The sequence below is a fragment of the Buceros rhinoceros genome, unplaced genomic scaffold (assembly GCF_000710305.1).
Source record: "Buceros rhinoceros silvestris isolate BGI_N320 unplaced genomic scaffold, ASM71030v1 scaffold9429, whole genome shotgun sequence".
NCBI lineage: Eukaryota > Metazoa > Chordata > Aves > Bucerotiformes > Bucerotidae > Buceros > Buceros rhinoceros.
Window position 1 is genome coordinate 72,579 of NW_010432106.1, and position 17,996 is coordinate 90,574.

The 17,996-nt window shown below is 40.8% G+C and overlaps 1 protein-coding gene across 1 annotated transcript in view; it reads right to left on the reverse strand.

Moving 5' to 3' along the window:
• The window catches only part of CDH2 (cadherin 2, type 1, N-cadherin (neuronal)), a gene marked incomplete at its 5' end in the record, with an annotated part of 42,627 nt that extends 31,040 nt beyond the window's left edge, over nt 1-11,587 (reverse strand). Inside the window, 5 exons of the mRNA XM_010143650.1 lie at nt 5,286-5,458; nt 6,527-6,671; nt 8,372-8,527; nt 9,407-9,553; nt 11,361-11,587. Coding sequence (XP_010141952.1) covers nt 5,286-5,458; nt 6,527-6,671; nt 8,372-8,527; nt 9,407-9,553; nt 11,361-11,587 — 848 coding nt within the window. The remainder of the gene's footprint in view (nt 1-5,285; nt 5,459-6,526; nt 6,672-8,371; nt 8,528-9,406; nt 9,554-11,360) is intronic.
• Between the last annotated feature and the right edge of the window lie 6,409 nt (nt 11,588-17,996).

A 17,996-nucleotide genomic window follows, 5' to 3' on the forward strand; every position in this document is an offset into this window, starting at 1 on the left:
GACACACCATCTTTTGGGATAGCCAGTGAAAGATTTCTTCTGCCTTCAGCTGAGTCCCCTTCCCCAATCAACTGTCCTTCTGCATGTGTTCACACAGGTAATGCATTGCGTGTGTTCACCTCAAATACTAGCAGATGAGGAATGCTATAACAGCAACCATTTTTTTTTAATGCCTACAACACTTGTGCTCCCATAAATAATGGGTCATATAATTTACAAATTTAAAATTGCATCTAGTATTTCCCAAGCCTAATTAGAGCTTTACAAAAAAGAGTCAAGAGAGAGAAAATGGCAAAAGAGCACTACTAGGTAGCCCAGCTGAGATGGGTGGACAAGAAGGAACCTTGTGCAGCAAGGCACTCTCCAGCCCACTCTCAGAAGACCAGCTCGAATCACAGCTGGCTTTCAAGACTCCTAGTCATTTTAATTAATTGACTTGCACAAAATGACTCAGGAAATGAAGGAAGCAAAGCAATGGCTTGGGAAGGAAACCATTTTATCTCATATTAGACTAATTTAATATTTGAATGATTTAAAAATTAGTCATTAATATTCAACATGTGCAAGAAATGTTTATAAATACTCATTTGGGTGTCGGTAGAGTGATCCATCAGGAAAACTGATGGCAAATGACAAGGCTTCTCCAGCTGTTAATGTGAGGGTCTAAGCTCCACAGGCAGCTGGTTCTTCTGAGTTATATCACCCTGGTACAGCTAGTCACCGAGTAATAAAACTCAGAGTTATCACTGCATCCTTCTGAAAGTTCACCTGTGAAAGATGACCAGGGGATTTTAAAAACAAGGGCAAAGCTGCCCCTCATTCTTTTAATTTAATAGGGCAATATTGTAAAGTTCAGGGTTTTCCCCTCCTCAAATCTATCCTCTTCAAAACCAACTTAAACAGAATGAATGTTAATAAAACTTTAAAAATTAATTGCAATATCTAACAGTCTGTTTAGCTTTTCAAATCTTCTGATTGCCCCTTTCAAACTGAAGTGCATCAGAATATTAATATCCAACCCACAGCATCAGAAAATATTTTTGTTCTCTATTTTAACTACAAGCAAACAGCTAAAGCCTGAACAGAAAATTCTGTTTAAAAAACCTTCAGATTTAATAAGTGAAAATGAGGTTAGTAAAACAGAAGTTGAAACAAGATGTGTTGAAAAAATATTAGTTTGGATTTTATGGTTTGTTTATAGAACAATGCTTATCTCTTTTGAAGTTTTCAAGTGGTTCAAAAGCACAGTTAGTCCATGTGACAGATCTGGAGTTGGGAGGGAAATACTTTTCTTCCCACCTCACAAATGAGTGAACTAGAGCAGAAGATCTGCATCCTCCTTCTCCGGGTGGGCACAGTGAAGGACTGCCTAGACAGAATGGGACTTGCTCAGGATGGAGCAGGGAATTACTGATGGCCAGAGACTTTTTATTATTATTGTTCTTATTATTTTTAAAGTTTTTGAATGTGTGTCCAGCCCTTGTCCCCCTATCTGTGCAGCTTCCAATACTGACTGGTTTGTTTCTTAGAAATGTGCTTTTCAGATTTTAAATCGGTAATATTTTTCCTGGCCTCCCTGGGGAAGCAGGTTAAAGACATGAAGAGAAAGATTCCTACCTGGTACGGCCCTCAGACCATTACCCATTACTGACTTTTCAGGTAGGCAGCAATGAACTTGCACCAAGAAGTCCAAGGAATCAAGAGACTTCAGGGCTTTGGAATGACTGGGATCAAGAGAAAAACTGGTGTTCTCCTCTACCCCTCCAGTTGCAGGGATTAATGTGGGAAGAAAAAGGAAGACCCACCAGATCAATACCTGGCTCTAAGCCTGGTGCCAGTGAGTGGACTTTGGTTTTTTTGATCATGGGTCAGTTTACATGACACCAGGCCTGCTGCTGACAGACAGGGTACCTCTGTCTCAAAGGGGGAAAAGGATCTTTGCTCAGGGGTTGTCAGGGATCTCTGAAAGAGCTTTAAACTAGATCTGAAAGGAGAGGGATAAAACCGGGCTCATTGGAGATCAGGCTGGGGGCATCACATCAGTCTTTGTGGGACAGTGTGATAGCGAGGTCCTTAGGTCTGTCATACCAGTGGAGGTAGGGGACAGAGTGCCAATCAATAGCACAGGCACAAGGGATACTGATGACATAGGAATCATGGCAGCACCTAGGAATGGTCAGGTAGGAATTAGGCCTTCTACCCCCAGAAAGATGATGGGAATAACAGCCCAATTAAAGCACATCTACACCAATGAGTGCAGCATGGGTAACAAACAGGAGGAGCTGGAAGCCACTGTACAAAAGGAAAGCTGTACAAAAACTGTACAAAATGATGTAGTCATCACCACAAGCAAATGGTGGGATGGTTCACACAGCTGGAGTGCTGCGCTGGATGGCTATGAACCGGTCAGAAGGGACACGCCAGAAAGTAGCCCTGTATGTTAGGGAGTGTTTTGATTGTCCCAGAAAGATGATGGGAATAACAGCCCAATTAAAGCACATCTACACCAATGAGTGCAGCATGGGTAACAAACAGGAGGAGCTGGAAGCCACTGTACAAAAGGAAAGCTGTACAAAAACTGTACAAAATGATGTAGTCATCACCACAAGCAAATGGTGGGATGGTTCACACAGCTGGAGTGCTGCGCTGGATGGCTATGAACCGGTCAGAAGGGACACGCCAGAAAGTAGCCCTGTATGTTAGGGAGTGTTTTGATTGTCTAGAGCTTGACAATGGTGATGAAAGGGTTGAGTGGTTACGGGCAAGAATCAGGTGGAAGGCCAACAAGGCAGATATTATCATGGGAGTCTGTTATAGACCATCCAATCAGGAAGACGATGTAAAGAAAATATTCTATAGGCAGCTGGGAGAAATCCCACAGCTGCTACCACTTGTTCTTGTGGGGGTCTTCAGCTTAGCAGATATCTGCTGGAAATACAATACAGCAGAGAGGAAACAGTCCAGGAAGTTCCTGGGTTGTGTGTAGGACAACTTCCTGACACAGCTGGTGAGGGAGCCAACTAGGGAAAGCTCCCTGCTAAACCTCTTGGTCACCAACAGAGAAGGACTTGAGGGTGGTGTGAGTGTTGGAGGCCATCATGGACATAGTGATCATGAGATGGTAGAGTTTTCAATTCATGAGGAATTCGCCTCAGTCTTTAACAGTAAGACCTGTTGTTTTCTAAGGGCACAGCCCCCTAAGCTGGATGACAGGGATGGAGAATGGAACGAAGCCCCCATAATCCAAGAGGAAATGGTTAGTGACCTATTGCACCACTTAGATGCCCACAAGTCTATGGGGCCAGATGGGTTACACCCAGGGGTACTGAGGGAGCTGGCAGAAGTGCTCATCAAGCCACTTTCCATCACTGACTAGCACTTCTGGCTAACCAGGAGGGACCCAGTCAACTGGAGGTTAGCAAATGTGATGCCCAAGAAGGGCCAGAAGGAGGACCTGGGGAGCTACAGGCCTGTCAGTCTGACCTTGGTGCAGGGAACGTTATGGAGCAGATCATCTTGAGCATGATCATGCAGTATATACAGGACAATCAGGTGATCAGGAGCAGTCAGCATGGGTTTGTGAAAGGCAGGTCCTGCTTGACCAACCTGATCTTCTATGACAAGGTGACCTGCTTAGTGGATGAGGGAAGGGACGTGGACATTGTCTACCCAGAGTTTAATAAAACTTTTGACACCATTTCCCACAGCATTCTCCTGGACAAACTGGTTGCTCATGGTTTGGATGGGCATATGTTTCACTGGATATAAAACTGGCTGGATGGCTGGGGAGGAAGAGTGGTGGTGAATGGAGTTCAATCCAGCTGGCGGCTGGTCACCAGTGGTGTCCCCCAGGGCTCAGTGTTGCGGCCAGTCCTCTTCAACATCTTTATCAATGATCTGGATGAGGGGATTGAGTGCACCCTCAGTAAGGCTGCAGATGACACCAAGTTGGGTGGGTGTGTTGATCTGCTTGAAGGCAGGGAGGCTCTACAGAGGGTTCTGGACAGGCTGGATCAATGGGCCAAAGCCAACGGTATGAAGTTCAACAAGGCCAAGTGTCGGGTCCTGCACTTGGATCACAACAACCCCCTGCAACACCACAGGCTTGGGGAAGAGTGGCTGGAAAGCTGCCTAGTGGGAAAAGAACCTGGGGGTGTTGGTTGACATCCGACTGAATCTGAGCCAGCAGTGTGCCTGGTGGCCAAGAAGGCCAACAGCATCCTGGCTTGTATCAGCAATAGTGCGGTCAGCAGCAGGAGGGTAGTGATTGTCCCCCTCTACTGGGCACTGGTGAGGCCACACCTCAAGTACTGTGTCCAATTCTGGGCCCTTCACTTCAAGTAGGACATTCAAATGCCAGAGCATGTCCAGAGAAAGGCAATGAAGCTGGTGAAGGGTCTGGAGAACAAGGCCTGTGAGGAGTGGGGCTGAGGCAACTGGGGTTGTTTAGCCTGGAGCAAAGGAGGCTCAAGGGAAATCTTCCCAACCTCTACAAATACCTGAAAGGAGTTTCTAACGAGGGTGGAGTCAGACTCTTCTCCCACGTGACAAGTGACAGAAGTAGAGGAAATGGCCTCAAGTTGTGCCGGGCAAGATTTAGTTTGGATATTAGGGAAAATTTCTTCACTGAGAGGGTTGCAAAGCATTGAACAGGCTGCCCAGGGAGTCACCATCCCTGGAGGTATTTACAAGATGTACAAATGTGGTGCTGAGACACATGGTTAAGTGGTGACCTGGCAGTGCAGGGTGAATGGTTGGACTTGATGATCTAAAATGGTCTGAGTCACCATCCCTGGAGGGATTTACAAGATGTACAAATGTGGTGCTGAGACACATGGTTAAGTGGTGACCTGGCAGTGCAGGGTGAATGGTTGGACTTGATGATCTAAAATGGTCTCTTTCAACTGAAACAATTCTGTGATCCTGTTTTCCACCTACTCTTTGCCTCCACTGCTCAGAAAGAGAAAAGAGTTGGAGCTGAGGAACACCTCCCACCTCAGGCCGAGCACCAGAGGTCCTTATCTGCATCACTCTGCTTTAGTATGTTTCCTGTCTGTTCCTTAAAATGGGCTTTTGAGACAAGATTCTTTCCATGACTCCATAGAACAGAGGGTAACTACACATGCAGACTGTGTGGGTCAGAGTTTTCATTTTCCTAATTTCATCTTTTCCAGGGAGAAAGTTCAGAACAGGAGGAAGAGAAGTGTTTCTAAGATACTATCGAAAAATGTGCTTCTTCACAATATTAAGTACAACCCAGCTCATGGGATTAAGACCTGCCATACCTCTCTGTCAAGCCCAGCTGCCACGGTGATAATGTCACCAGTCTCGTTGTTGATTGTAAACATGTTTGGAGAGGGGCTGCTTGGGTCCTGGGACAAGATCCTGTATCTCAGCATTCCGTTCTGTGCATTGGGATCATCAGCATCGATGGCAGTAACAGTCATCACATAGGTTCCTAGCAGCAGGATAAATTATTGATGTTATATAAACAGTTTACTCAGATTACACAAGATCACTTACAAGCAATGGTCGAAGCATGTATTTCTTTTGGTAAACTCTGCACATTCCTTCTCTCACTGAAAACAAGCTGGTTAAACACAAGACTCACCAAAAGAGTAATTAAAATACATAAGAGGAGATAAAAATACTTTTTGTTTATAAAATACCAGGTTTGCTTATAACTGAGGAAGCTCCATAAATAATGAAATCCAACAATTCTGCCATAAATAATATTTCTGCAATAACACAGCTCCTCACGTTTAGATAAAAACATTATCAATTGGGCCAAAGGAAATATACTTAATTTTCAAAATTGGCGCACATGCTGATAGTGATTGAAAATCCATGTAAATAATACTCTTTCAAAGGTCTTTGAAACGCATGTTCTTTCCATCTCAAATGCTAAGTCAACGCTGCAAAGTGAGAAAATACATTTCTTGTGCTAACCTTTCTAAAAAATTCATTATGCACTACTGACAATTTAAGAAAGTGGTTTCAGCCATAGTGCAAACTTTAGTCTGAGGAGACTAGAATTTTAATGAGATGTGAACAACATTGAGAGTTTTCTCAAGAATTCAAATGAAACTGTTTGATTTCAAATCCCAGTATTTCCAAAGCCTCTGAGATTCAGAAATAGAAGTGTATCTGCTGGTATTTCTGAAGTCTCTCATACCCTGAGCTGTCAGCTAAATGAATGTCAATGGCCATTGTGGACATAACTTTAAGAACAGTGACACTATAAATAGGATTTTCAAAACCAGGAACCTAAAAGTCATATTCTTAAAGAATTCTCTGTTTTAGTTTATGTACATAACGCTTTCATCTTTTGGAAATTGATTACAGCCTGCTAAAAAGTGAATTAAAAATAAGGTGAAATAGTAAGACAGCATCTGAGACTGTGTTCCTCACACTAGCAAGACACTTTTTAAAATGTTACAAGGTCTGAGTGCACCTTCTTCATCACCTTCAAAATGTTACCGCATACCTTCCCACACACACACTTTGAAAGCCCATTTATAATTACCTGGCTTGGATCCTTCAGGGACTGTCCCATTCCAAACCTGGTGTAAGAATTCAGGTCTGTTGTCATTCATATCAATGACATTAATAACGATGTCAATAGGATTTTCCACCTGGTTTCCATTTACATCCACTGCATGAGCTCTCAGCTGCAAAAATCATTACAAGAATTACAATTTGCACAATGCACAGTCACAAATAGATACATCAGTGGTGACCGGAATTTTCAGGCCAGACATTTTGAGCTCAGTGTATTTTGTCATTTGCCTCCGCTCCCTTCTATCGACCACTGGAGTTTTCAGGTTGCTAATGAACTGCTGTTCAGCTTCTGAACTATTCCAAGTTGTAAACTTCTTTGATTTGCTGAAAATTATGTTGAATCATGTAATTTCGATTCATACCCATGCCTACTGTCACATATAAACATGGTTTTAATAACGACCACTAGAAAGAGACTCCAGAAATACGCAGATTTATATCAAACAGATAGCAACTTATTAACAATCATCACGGAACAAAGATCGGTAACACTTCCAAAAATTCTTTACTGATATTGTGGATATTGAATAGACAAGAATGCATAGGAAAAGTGTGTTACCTGAAACACCAAGGTAAGGTTTGTGATAAATCACTGTCATAAATACACTAAAATTCCAGGCTAAAATTAGGCTTAAGTTTATGGACTGAGTTTCGAAGACACTGAGACACTTCTATTTCCTGCCCTGGTTGTCAAAAAGGACTGAGCTACTATCTTTGACAGTCTGATTTACCTAAATCATCTTAAATTGGACAACCAAAAAAGGAAACGGTACTTTCTGAAAATGTAAACGTATGTATCCAGGCCAGAGTCTGACAATTGCTAGCAAAAGAGCAACTTCCTCCTATAGCAGTCCTGCTGAGGCCTATTTAAATACACACACACACACTTATCTTCTGGCTACAAACCTTCTAGAAAGGAGCAAGAGGGCATTAACAACTCGCCACTCCGGAAATGACTCATATAAATGTAAATTCCTAAGTCAGTAAATCTTGAATGCCAATGTCAAATTCCCAGTAAAAATCGTACAGATGCTGGAGCTGTTCTCTTGTAAGAGCCGTACCCCTGCCTGCCTTCCCCCAGATGCCTCCTGCTGCCTCCCCTGTTCAGAAGCAGCTTCCTGGAGCATGAGGCAATGTGTTTTAATCCATGACATGCTGAAACTGTCTCTAGGAGCTGAGTGGCTTCTGGAACGGTTTCAGCATGGTCTCTCAAAAGCAAAGAAAACTTCAAGTCATAGCTGCTTCTCCCCCTTCCTTCAAACCTTTCTTTTCCACTAATACTGGAATCCATGGTCTACTTTGTCAAGTTCTGTAGAGCAAAGAATATCGTTTTCATAAGCTGACAGACCTAATTTACAATTCCATTAAAATGCTTAGATTTGCCCTGAAAATGAAAATTGGTAGGTTATTCTTCCTATCCATTTCTCAAATTGCAGCTGCTGCAATTCTAATAGCAGTCACATCCTAATTTAAGTTGCTGAATTAAAAGTAAACTTTTGAAAAACATATAGTACAACAGAGACTGCGATCAATGGCCTTTATCTGAAATATAAGCTACAGTATCCACATTTCAATGCTTAATAATTACTTTATCTAAATATATTTAATCACTGTTTACGTGTGTTAATGTATTTAAGCTGCTTAAACATAGTAAGAGTTAGGTTTAGTAAGTACAATAAATACAAATCTGCTACAAACTATTCAAATTATATCTCAAAGAGAACTAAATACCGGCTGTTCAAGTCATGTTTGAGGCAGATGTTAATATCTTCAATTTGATAATCTGATTTATGGTAAATTAAAATCTTACATGAAAAGAAGCAATCTGCTCCCGGTCTAAAGGCTTTGTCACAGAGAGCTGTCCTGAGATGGGGTTGATGATGAAGATGCCTGTTGGAGGTTGGTCAGCTCCTGGGCCAGTCACGCTGTACCGCAGGGAGAGGCTTTTGTCACGATCCGACCTAATCTATGTGTTAGGAAAAAAAAAAAGATAACGTTTCCATTAGCTACGAACAGCCAGTGGATGGGACTGCTGCTGAGACAAGCAGCAGCTCTTTTTTCTTTTTTTTCCTCCATCTTTAAATGTTTAAAAATAATTATTCTGTAAATGCTATCAAGTTAGTATAAAGTTCAGAGTTCTCAGCTGCACTCTCTGTTTGTCAGAAAGCTGGTCAATTAATTTTCAGGATCACAAAACTATCCCTGTGTATTTGTAATACAAGTATTTTTACCCTAAACAGACTTGTTTATATCCTAGAGAAAACATATTACTATCATAAAACTGCATAAGAAAGAAAAAGTGTCATTTTCTTTCTTCCCCCTCCTATATCTTCCCAGACCAAAGCTACAGACCCTCTATGGCTACTGGCAGCAGCCCTTTAGAAACTTGACCTTTTTGTTTGAAGACCAAACTTTAGTCCTGGCAATGGTTTGTGCTGCAGAGTGCGGGGGAGCAGACGGTGTTGTCACCCCATCACATCCCATTTCCTCCTGTCCCCTGGTGCACTCCTCCCACTCACCCCCACGCCCTTCCCCAGGTGGAAAACTCCAGTGCAGAAGACTGAAGAACTCCTAACTGGCAGAGATCCTCTTTAACCACTCACAAAAGTCATCGCAGCACTTATTACCCAAACCAAGGGCACCTTCCACTAGCACAGGAGCATAGGGACAACTTCAAAAAAAAGATGTAAACGTGGCTCAGTCTGCCATGCACAACGGTAGCCACAGAAACCAGCTCGGAAGTCTCTGATGAATGCCTGGACTATGAACAAGACACCATCTACACAAAATCTCTTCAAGAGCTCTCCAAGGGACCCTGAAACCACATTTCTGTTAACTTCCTTACCCTAACTAATTCCTGAGGAAAAGGTCCTCTGGAATTTTCTGGGAGGTTGATTGGAGGAATAACCCAGTCTCTCTTCTGCCTCTTCAGAGCACTGCCGTGCTTGTCGTGTTGCCACGGAAATACGATGTCTTCAATTTTCTTTTGGTCCTTTCCCAGGTACAAGATAAAATTAAGCACATGTTAGAAGGAGAATTACTAGTAGATGTTATAAAAGAAACTCAGACACAATTACATAACCGACTGAAAGGCTGCCTTTCCTCTGTGCTCACAGAACTGTTTTGTTTGCATTCACAGTGCAGTATGAAAGGAACCAATATTGCAGACAATGGCACTGCAAAATTTTAAGAACTCCTTTTTTCTTATCAAGTTGCAGGAGAAATGAAATTTTAAACTCTTTATAACACGGCACTACTGTGTAAACTGTTCTGCACTTTCTGAAATGTAGTTAATATTTTGCAGAATTTAGTTGTATGCCTTTATGTATTTCTCATTAGCCAAAACTTCAGTTCAGGTAATGTGCTACTGTACATTAAATTTAGATCTGGGTGTGCTAAAATATAATTTGAGTTCCAAGAGAAGTTTAATACATACTAGTAGGGAATGTCTCAAATATTTATGACCCTATTAAATCCCATAGAATTAATGCTGTAATTATTTTAAACCTATGTCAGCCATGATGGATGCAGTAGATGACCCACTTTACACAGTGGGCATTAATCTCTGCTGGGTGTCAACATTCCCTTCTCTATCTGCACTCATTTCAGCCTTTGGACGCCAGCACACATATAGCCATGCTAGCTTGCTTAAGGGTGGAGACAAGGAGATAAAAACTTTTTCCAAATCTTTTAAGAAAAAAACTTTAAAAAAAAAAAATCTAATCAAATACGCCACAGATGCCCAGTTGAAGGTCATACTCCACTTCTCTACATTCTGCTGATGGCAAGGATGCCTGAACTGGATCTTTGGGCATGCCCTGGTATACCTAAGCATCTGCTTAGCCTTTTACTAGAGTTTTACAGACAAAATGACAATACTTCCTTTGTTAAAAACATGCCTTCAGAAGATTTAAAACTATCATCAAATCAGCAAACAAAAAACCTGAGGATTACACACGTTTGGACTCCAGCACGTTCTTGGAAAAAATATCTTGCATAACCACATTGTCTATATTGACATTATGATTAAATCTTTAATGCACACCTACTAGAGATATGGTAATCTATGAATAAATTCTGTTCTTTTTTTGTAAACTCAGCACTTTATAAGAGAAGGTTCGGAACAGCAGGCAGCAGGTAATATAACAGAAGAAGGCTGTAGACCTAATACTGTCTTCCTGAAGTAAATGCACCGTTATTTGTCTATTGCTAGGTTTGATTTTTGTTATAGTACGTGGTTTATCTTATGGCAGCTTCCAGCAGAGGGAGACTATCTTCCTTACCAAGCAGTGCTGGAATCATGAATAATTTACAATCTCAAATTTGATTATGAAGGAACAAGACAAAGCCAATATTCCCTGCCAGAAATGTTTTCCTACTACTGCTGTAAATCTACAGCTCCCATCTAATAAACGTGACTGATGCATTCTAGCACAAATTTGTTTATTTTGCAATTATATTTAACCACTTGAATAAATACTGTAATACTTCCGAGCAATTTAAAATGAAGAAATGACCGGGTCCGAGTTAAATTCAGGTATAAATCTCAAACTATACAAATGGAAAGCTCAGACATAAATGAATCCCCTATACTCAAACAGGCATGTCTTTGCATGCCTTAGCAAAGCTACAGGATAACAGACTATACAAAGTTTTTTATAAAGCTCCAGCTTTACATGCACCAGGTGTCCATTAATAAACTGCCTCATGGAGAGGTGCATGACAGACAGAATCAAATCCCTATTTTTAAGCCTGTTTGTGGAGACACATCTATGCAGGCTGCACCTGAATTGTTCTACCTTTTCTGAAGTGTCTGCGAAGGCGGGTTCAGGGGTTAGCTTCACTCTCATTCGCCATTCTTCCTGGGTTTCCTTGTCTTGAGCAGACACGACAAACTCTGTGGGCTCTGCTGAAAGCTGGAAGCTTCGCTCTGCATAGACTACACCATCTTCACTGACTCTGAAATCTTCTGGCTCACTGCTCCCGAAGTGTATTTTTTTGTTTCCATCACAGCTTCGAAACCTCACTATAAAACAGACACAAAACAAGAACAAAAGATGAAAAAGAAGCCCACTTGAACTCAGCGTGACAAAAAATGCATTAAGAACAAATACTCAAAAGCTCGAAGGCTTAACTTGTTGCTGTTATTATTAAATGCAATTATGAATTAAGACTTGCACTTTATGGGGTCAGCCCATGTAACAGCGATATCCTTCTGTGGACTGCCAGGCAGAGCTTTTAGCTCTAGCCAGAGTCTCCCTCCCAAAGACGTTTCAGTCTGTTTTTCAGAGGAATGGCTGCAGGGATTTCCACCTCAAGCCTCACAAAGGTCCAGTCATGTCAATTCATTAAAAACACTCAACAAATTTAATCATGCTGCAACCGCAAGAGGAAACTCAACTATGCTTCCAGCCTGTGCTCTTCCAACAGAGGTAGGGAGAAACCCAGAAGTTTGTTAAGAGATTAACTTTTGTGTCCAGCTCAGCCTGCAGTTCAGCTCAAGTACGTCACTCATGAGCTCTGGGCCTGAGTTGCCTCACCCCTCATCTACAGGCCAGAGACAGCAGTAGATACGTATTCTCACAGAGAAAATCTAAGTTAAAGACTATTTCCTGTATCCCACGTCCATTCATCTACTTAGGGTTACCCACTCTTGTTTAATTCCTCTCCCTCCTTCCTTCTGTCCTGTCTGAAGGACACACACTGGAACAAGTTAGTAAAACTGATTGTATAGATAGTGATGTGAAGTGCACAAAACAGAACTGATAACGGGTTGCTGCTTTCTGTACCCAAATGCTTTCTCTACCACTTATCTTCTGGGTTACTGCAAATAATAGTAGGTTAAAAATGAAAGTGCGCTTTTATAACCAATGATGATTCTTTAATATTTCCAAAGCATGATGAAATATTTTGATTGTATAGGCAACAGAAGTGCAAAACATCATTATGAAGGTTGCACTAAAATGAACATACTGAAGATGAAGATGAAATGAGGCTTTATGCCTCATTTCAGTTATTGGACTTTTTATATTGTGCTAAACCATGCACAAACTACTTATATTGTGCTAAACCATGCAAAAACTATCTTCAAAACCTAAAGGTCCTTCTCAAGAAAAATCACTACGAAATGTCATGCATCATATGCTTTCTTCTGTAATGCACTGTTTCCAGAAAGGTACTGAGAAGAATTGCATTTTCTTGTATTTGAACTTCAAGGGCTGACCTGATGTTCAGATGACGTATAGAATTTGTTTCCTTACTGCATCCCTTTCAGTTATCCAGAATCCCCCACTTGTCCTCTCCTGACAGTTAAGACTGTACTTTAAGAGGGTCCAACATGTACAAAAACAAGAGAAACCACAGTACTCCCCCAAATAAACGATAAAACATCAACGATCTTAATACTGATCTTGCTGTGTTGGGCAGGGATGTTGTTCTTTCCAGACAGCTCGCAGACTTTGAAGGTCTCTGTCTGTAGGAATGCCACCCTCACCTCGAGGAGAGGAGCATACTGTGTCCACAAAGCATGAAACCCAGAAGAACAAATCTGCCTGGGCAAAAGGCTCAAGCCTCACCATAAGGCCTTCTCCTGTAGTCCTTCTTGTAGATGTTGGCTCACGTCATCCTCATTAGCAGTGAGAGTGCTTCACCAAAATGCTGATAAATACTCAGCCCCTCGCATAAGTTTTCATACTTGTCTTTCTAGGAAATCCCTATTGCTCCTCAAGTCCATCCTATCTGCTCCAAAAAGTACAACTGGCTTCCTTTCTATCATCTACAGACCACAGGTCTGCATGATTTGGAGTAGGCAACAGAACCTCTGGTTTGCCATTCACATGGGAGAATGTGAATAGGCAGCTCCCAGATATTGAGCATCCCATTCATTGGTCACCTACTCTTTTGGACCCCGAGCCCGAGAGCTTGATTCAGCTTACTGTGACGCTGAAACACAACAGCCAGCTGAGAAACAGCAATTCTAAGCCAGGGATACAAAACTACCCGTTTAAAATAACTATATCAGTACACAGAAACATTTCCATACTCCTAATTCTGTAACTCTGATTAGCCAGCCTTCAGAGCTGGATATTCTGTATTGCTTAGCATAAAACTGAAGAGGTATCCAAGAAGACTTTACTCAAAAGTAACTGTATCTAATGACTTAAGAACTTAATGACTGACTACCAAACAACGCTGCTCATACTTGGGCTCAGAGGCACGGACCACCCATACCCCAGGCACGGAGATAGCTGCTAGCTGGGCCTCCTCCAAGCATCGTCTCTGTACACAAATAAAACTCTCAGTTAGGAACAGTTCACAGTAAGAGACTAAGGAAAAAAAAAACTGCCAGTGACATAACCCATAGCTCTGTGCCTCTGCAGATCTCCCATCTCGGCTACAGCTGCTCTCAAACTCCGTTCTCTAAAAGAGGGCCTTGACGGGAAGGACAAAGAGCAAGCTAGACTCACCGCTGGCCCTTCTCAGACTTACTTCTGAAAAGCAAGAGTAGGAAAGAGAATGAATATTCATCTAAACTTTGATCATTACTGTTTTTCAAAAAGGTGATCAATGAAATGAGTATTACACTCTTTATGGTCCAAAAGAGTAAGATAACACAACAATATTTACAAAAAACTATTTCCCAACTATTGCACAGTAATATAACATATTTGGGTTTTGTATACTCGAATTTATAAAGAAGATAATTTCATTCCTCCATCTTCTTACATATAGACTCCAGTAGCCAAAAAAAATAACCCCAAAAAACAACAAAACCCCAAAAAACCAAAAACCTAAACAAAACAAACAAACAAACAAAAAAAACCCGAAGAAAAAACCACCCTGCTAGCCACGTTATTGATATTCCTTCCCCAGGCAACTGTATATTATGAAATTCAATGAAAATCCCTTTCCTTTGACAGTATACTGGTAAAAACGCATAAAATTGTCAATGCTTCGTGAGAATTATTCTCCCTTTGCAAGGACCACGCATTAACAAATTATACTCAAGTATAACCATCTATAATTAAATTCCCTTGACAGAGTACAGGTTGTGCAGTAGCTACTCTTCCCCAATTGCATGGTTATCAGTCTTGTAAATTCAATTTACATCACTTTTCTTCATTTTCCAGTGTTGAACTGGTATGAACCAAGAATGATTTCCGACTGCAGTTTTTTAGGCAAAGATTTCTGCAAAACTGATACAGGAATTTTTTTTCCACTAGGGTAATGACTGTTTATACCAACCATGTTCTTTCTAACGACCACACAAAAGGGAGGCTTGCTTTCCAAAAGTCACTTTACGTTGACAGATCAAACATACGTATCCTTTTAATTTTAAAAAAGTTAACTAGATATAATATGCAGCATCTTAGTCACTTTATATGCAGTAGCAGGAGTAATCAAGTATCTGATTTTACTGTTTTTATTACCATTCTCTGCATAAATGATCAGATGTGATTATCTCACAATTATCAAAACTCATAGATTTTTAAATATTCCTCTTTTGAGTATCTTCTGGAAAGTATCTCTGCTTTATATTATTTGAAAGCACTAAGAAATATTCAATCGTAGTATGAAATATTAACTATTTTGGTTTTAAAGAGACTACCTTTGGTCATATCAAAGCAGTAACACGCAGCATGGGAGTAAATGCAATTTGTATAAGGCTGTGCACAAGGATTTACATAAGCAGAGTTTTTAAACTGTATTTAGAATTATTATAGGGTCTAATAATCATAAGACAAAAGAATATTAATATCCTAATTTGGGAATCTCTTCCTGTGCTAAAACCAAGATGAGTATAATCTATTAAGAAAGAGTCAAAGAGGACCTCTGTGAACACCGCATTCTAAAATTAAAATCTTCAGCTCTGTGGTATTAAAGCAAGCTTTCAAGTTAACACTCTTGCACAGAAGTAGATACAACATACACGTGTAGGCTACAAAACGTTCAAAACTAAACATGCAAATTCATTTAAAGTGCACTGGAGAGCCACGGCACTCTACTCAGGTCTAATGAGATGAATGATTCATAGACTCTATAAAATACAAGTCTAACCTCATGTACCTTTTAGTCAGCTTCAGTTACCTAGAACTGTTTCTCAGACAATAAAACTACTTTTCCGGATGGTCATGTTGGTTTGCACTCTCTGACAACCTGCCTCTGCTCTTTTTGTCTTAGGCAAATAATATCGGACTGACCATAGCCGGAGATGATGGGCTATATTATTAACATCAATGTTTCGCAAACGTATTAATGTACAATATAGAATATTAACACGGAATTGACATTCTTGCTTTGATCCCAAGACAAATTGCCTTGAGTCTGCCATCTGGATTTGTGCACTTTGAAAACATCCAGCTCACTCCTAGGCAACGCCCACACGCATACAAACAAACAAGAACAGTATTAGTCCTTTTGAATGCTACTGACCTCAAGGCAAAGGCTCACTTAGAGGACATTATGGAAATTGCAACAAATTCCAAGTGCTAACAACATATGCACTCCAGAAAGACAGTTAGGAGTGTGTACCGTAAAATGGAAAACCCAAGTATATTTAATCCACTCAGGATCACTCTGTAGCAGATAAAATAAAGTAGCTTACATACGACTACCTGCCAGATACAAATTCTACCTTTGACAGAATGAGAAATTACATGTAAACATTCTGCTTGAACTGCCTAGCTATCTGCACACTTAATATCTGACCACCACCTTCTCCCAGAACACTCTATTAACAAGTCTTTCCACTTTTCAGAGAGAGAAACTGGAGAAAGCTACTTTATAAACTAGTCATCTATTCAGACTGGTTATGTCTGTGTCTGTAAGGCGATCTGTTAGTCCTACTAACAGAGTGCACATGCTCATATTTCAGCTCATTTCTTGTTGGAGTGGCATCTGAAATACCCAGGAGACATCCTTTACTACGATTACAGATAACCTTCATGAAAAGGAAGTTAGTGGATGGTTACAATCACAAAGAACTGAACTATCTTCTAACTTGCCTTCTCCATCACCAGTGGCACTTTTAAAGTGGGTCTGACTTTAGAACTTCCCGACACCAGCTTAAAAACATTATTTAATTTTTGATGTTTTGATACATGGGTGGTACAGAGCAGCCAGGAAAATGTCTTGTTCTCACCTGTAAGCTGAGAAAATTAGCTACAGAAATTGCTGATGCAAAGTAAATATGGAATATAATCAGGTTATTTTAGACCATGGCATTTTCCTACCTGCATTATAATTTATCATTACATCCTTCAGAGATACTTCAATACACCAGTGTTGTTTCTAATAGGTTAGTCTAGTCTTTTTTCTAATCCCGTTTTCTTTTCTACTTATATTCCTGTACTGTAGTTTTTCCAGACCGTCCAGAAGAATCTCAAAGAGCTACTGATGTTGAGCCTTTCTGGAGGAACCAACCTGTGACACTTTGAAAGAAAGCCTGCCTGTCAAAAGCAGCTGCTTATCACTTTCTGAAATGCAAGTCTGCTAATTCAGCAACGGTTTCTGAAAACCTCTGCCTTTGTGCTGAGGGCTGCATTCTGCCGCCCCAGCCCACACTGAGTAGAAGGCTACTTCAGCAGGTCACATGAAACGAAGCAGAGTTTTGCCTCTTACTAAGGGCCAAAGATGAACATTTGCTTCAAATTCCTATTTTCACTTGACTTCACAAGCTTTACAAACTGGTGCCAAGTAAAAGCCAGGCTATGAAGGTCACAGGAGCGGAAAACAAGCGTCACACCACCAAGTGTGTGACTTTGTGGTGAGATAAAACTGGGGATACATTCAAGCTATTACCAGCTTTAGGTGTTTCATCATCTGACTCACAGCAGCTTAACTTTCCACATTTCCAGGATGTACTGTTTGTTTAATCATTTGTCTGTTCAGTTAGGAAAACAATAATTAAAAGGAAAAGTGATTTGCAAGAGTTATGGTTTAATTCATACTGTACACTTACTTCATTAACTGAAAGCGGCTCCAGCGTGATATGCAGCAGGCATTAGGTAAAACCAAGTACTAATATATGACTTTACTCTGTGGAATTGAGATGCTAAATGCGTAGTCTACGGTGTAGAAAAGCTGTTTAAGTTGTATGAAAAGCTGTATGATACGCTGGTAAAACTAGCTAGTTACTGCAAGTAACACTCATTCGTGCAATTCTCCTTCCTGCCTCACTCCCCATACTGCTAGTTCTAGCTAGACAAATATGCACGTTTCCCAAAATAACATACTTTCAAAGCAATCTGGCAGCCTACACAACAGAAGGACAGTGGATACAGACCCCTCTCTCCCTATCTGTGCAGCATAGATTTTTCATTATTAGTATGTACAATTGCAATTTGGGATTTTTTTTTTCTTTTCAATGTAGCAGGGTGCAATTGGGAAATATTAAAGCCCAGAGCATACCCTGTTCTGTGTTAGAGGACTGCCTC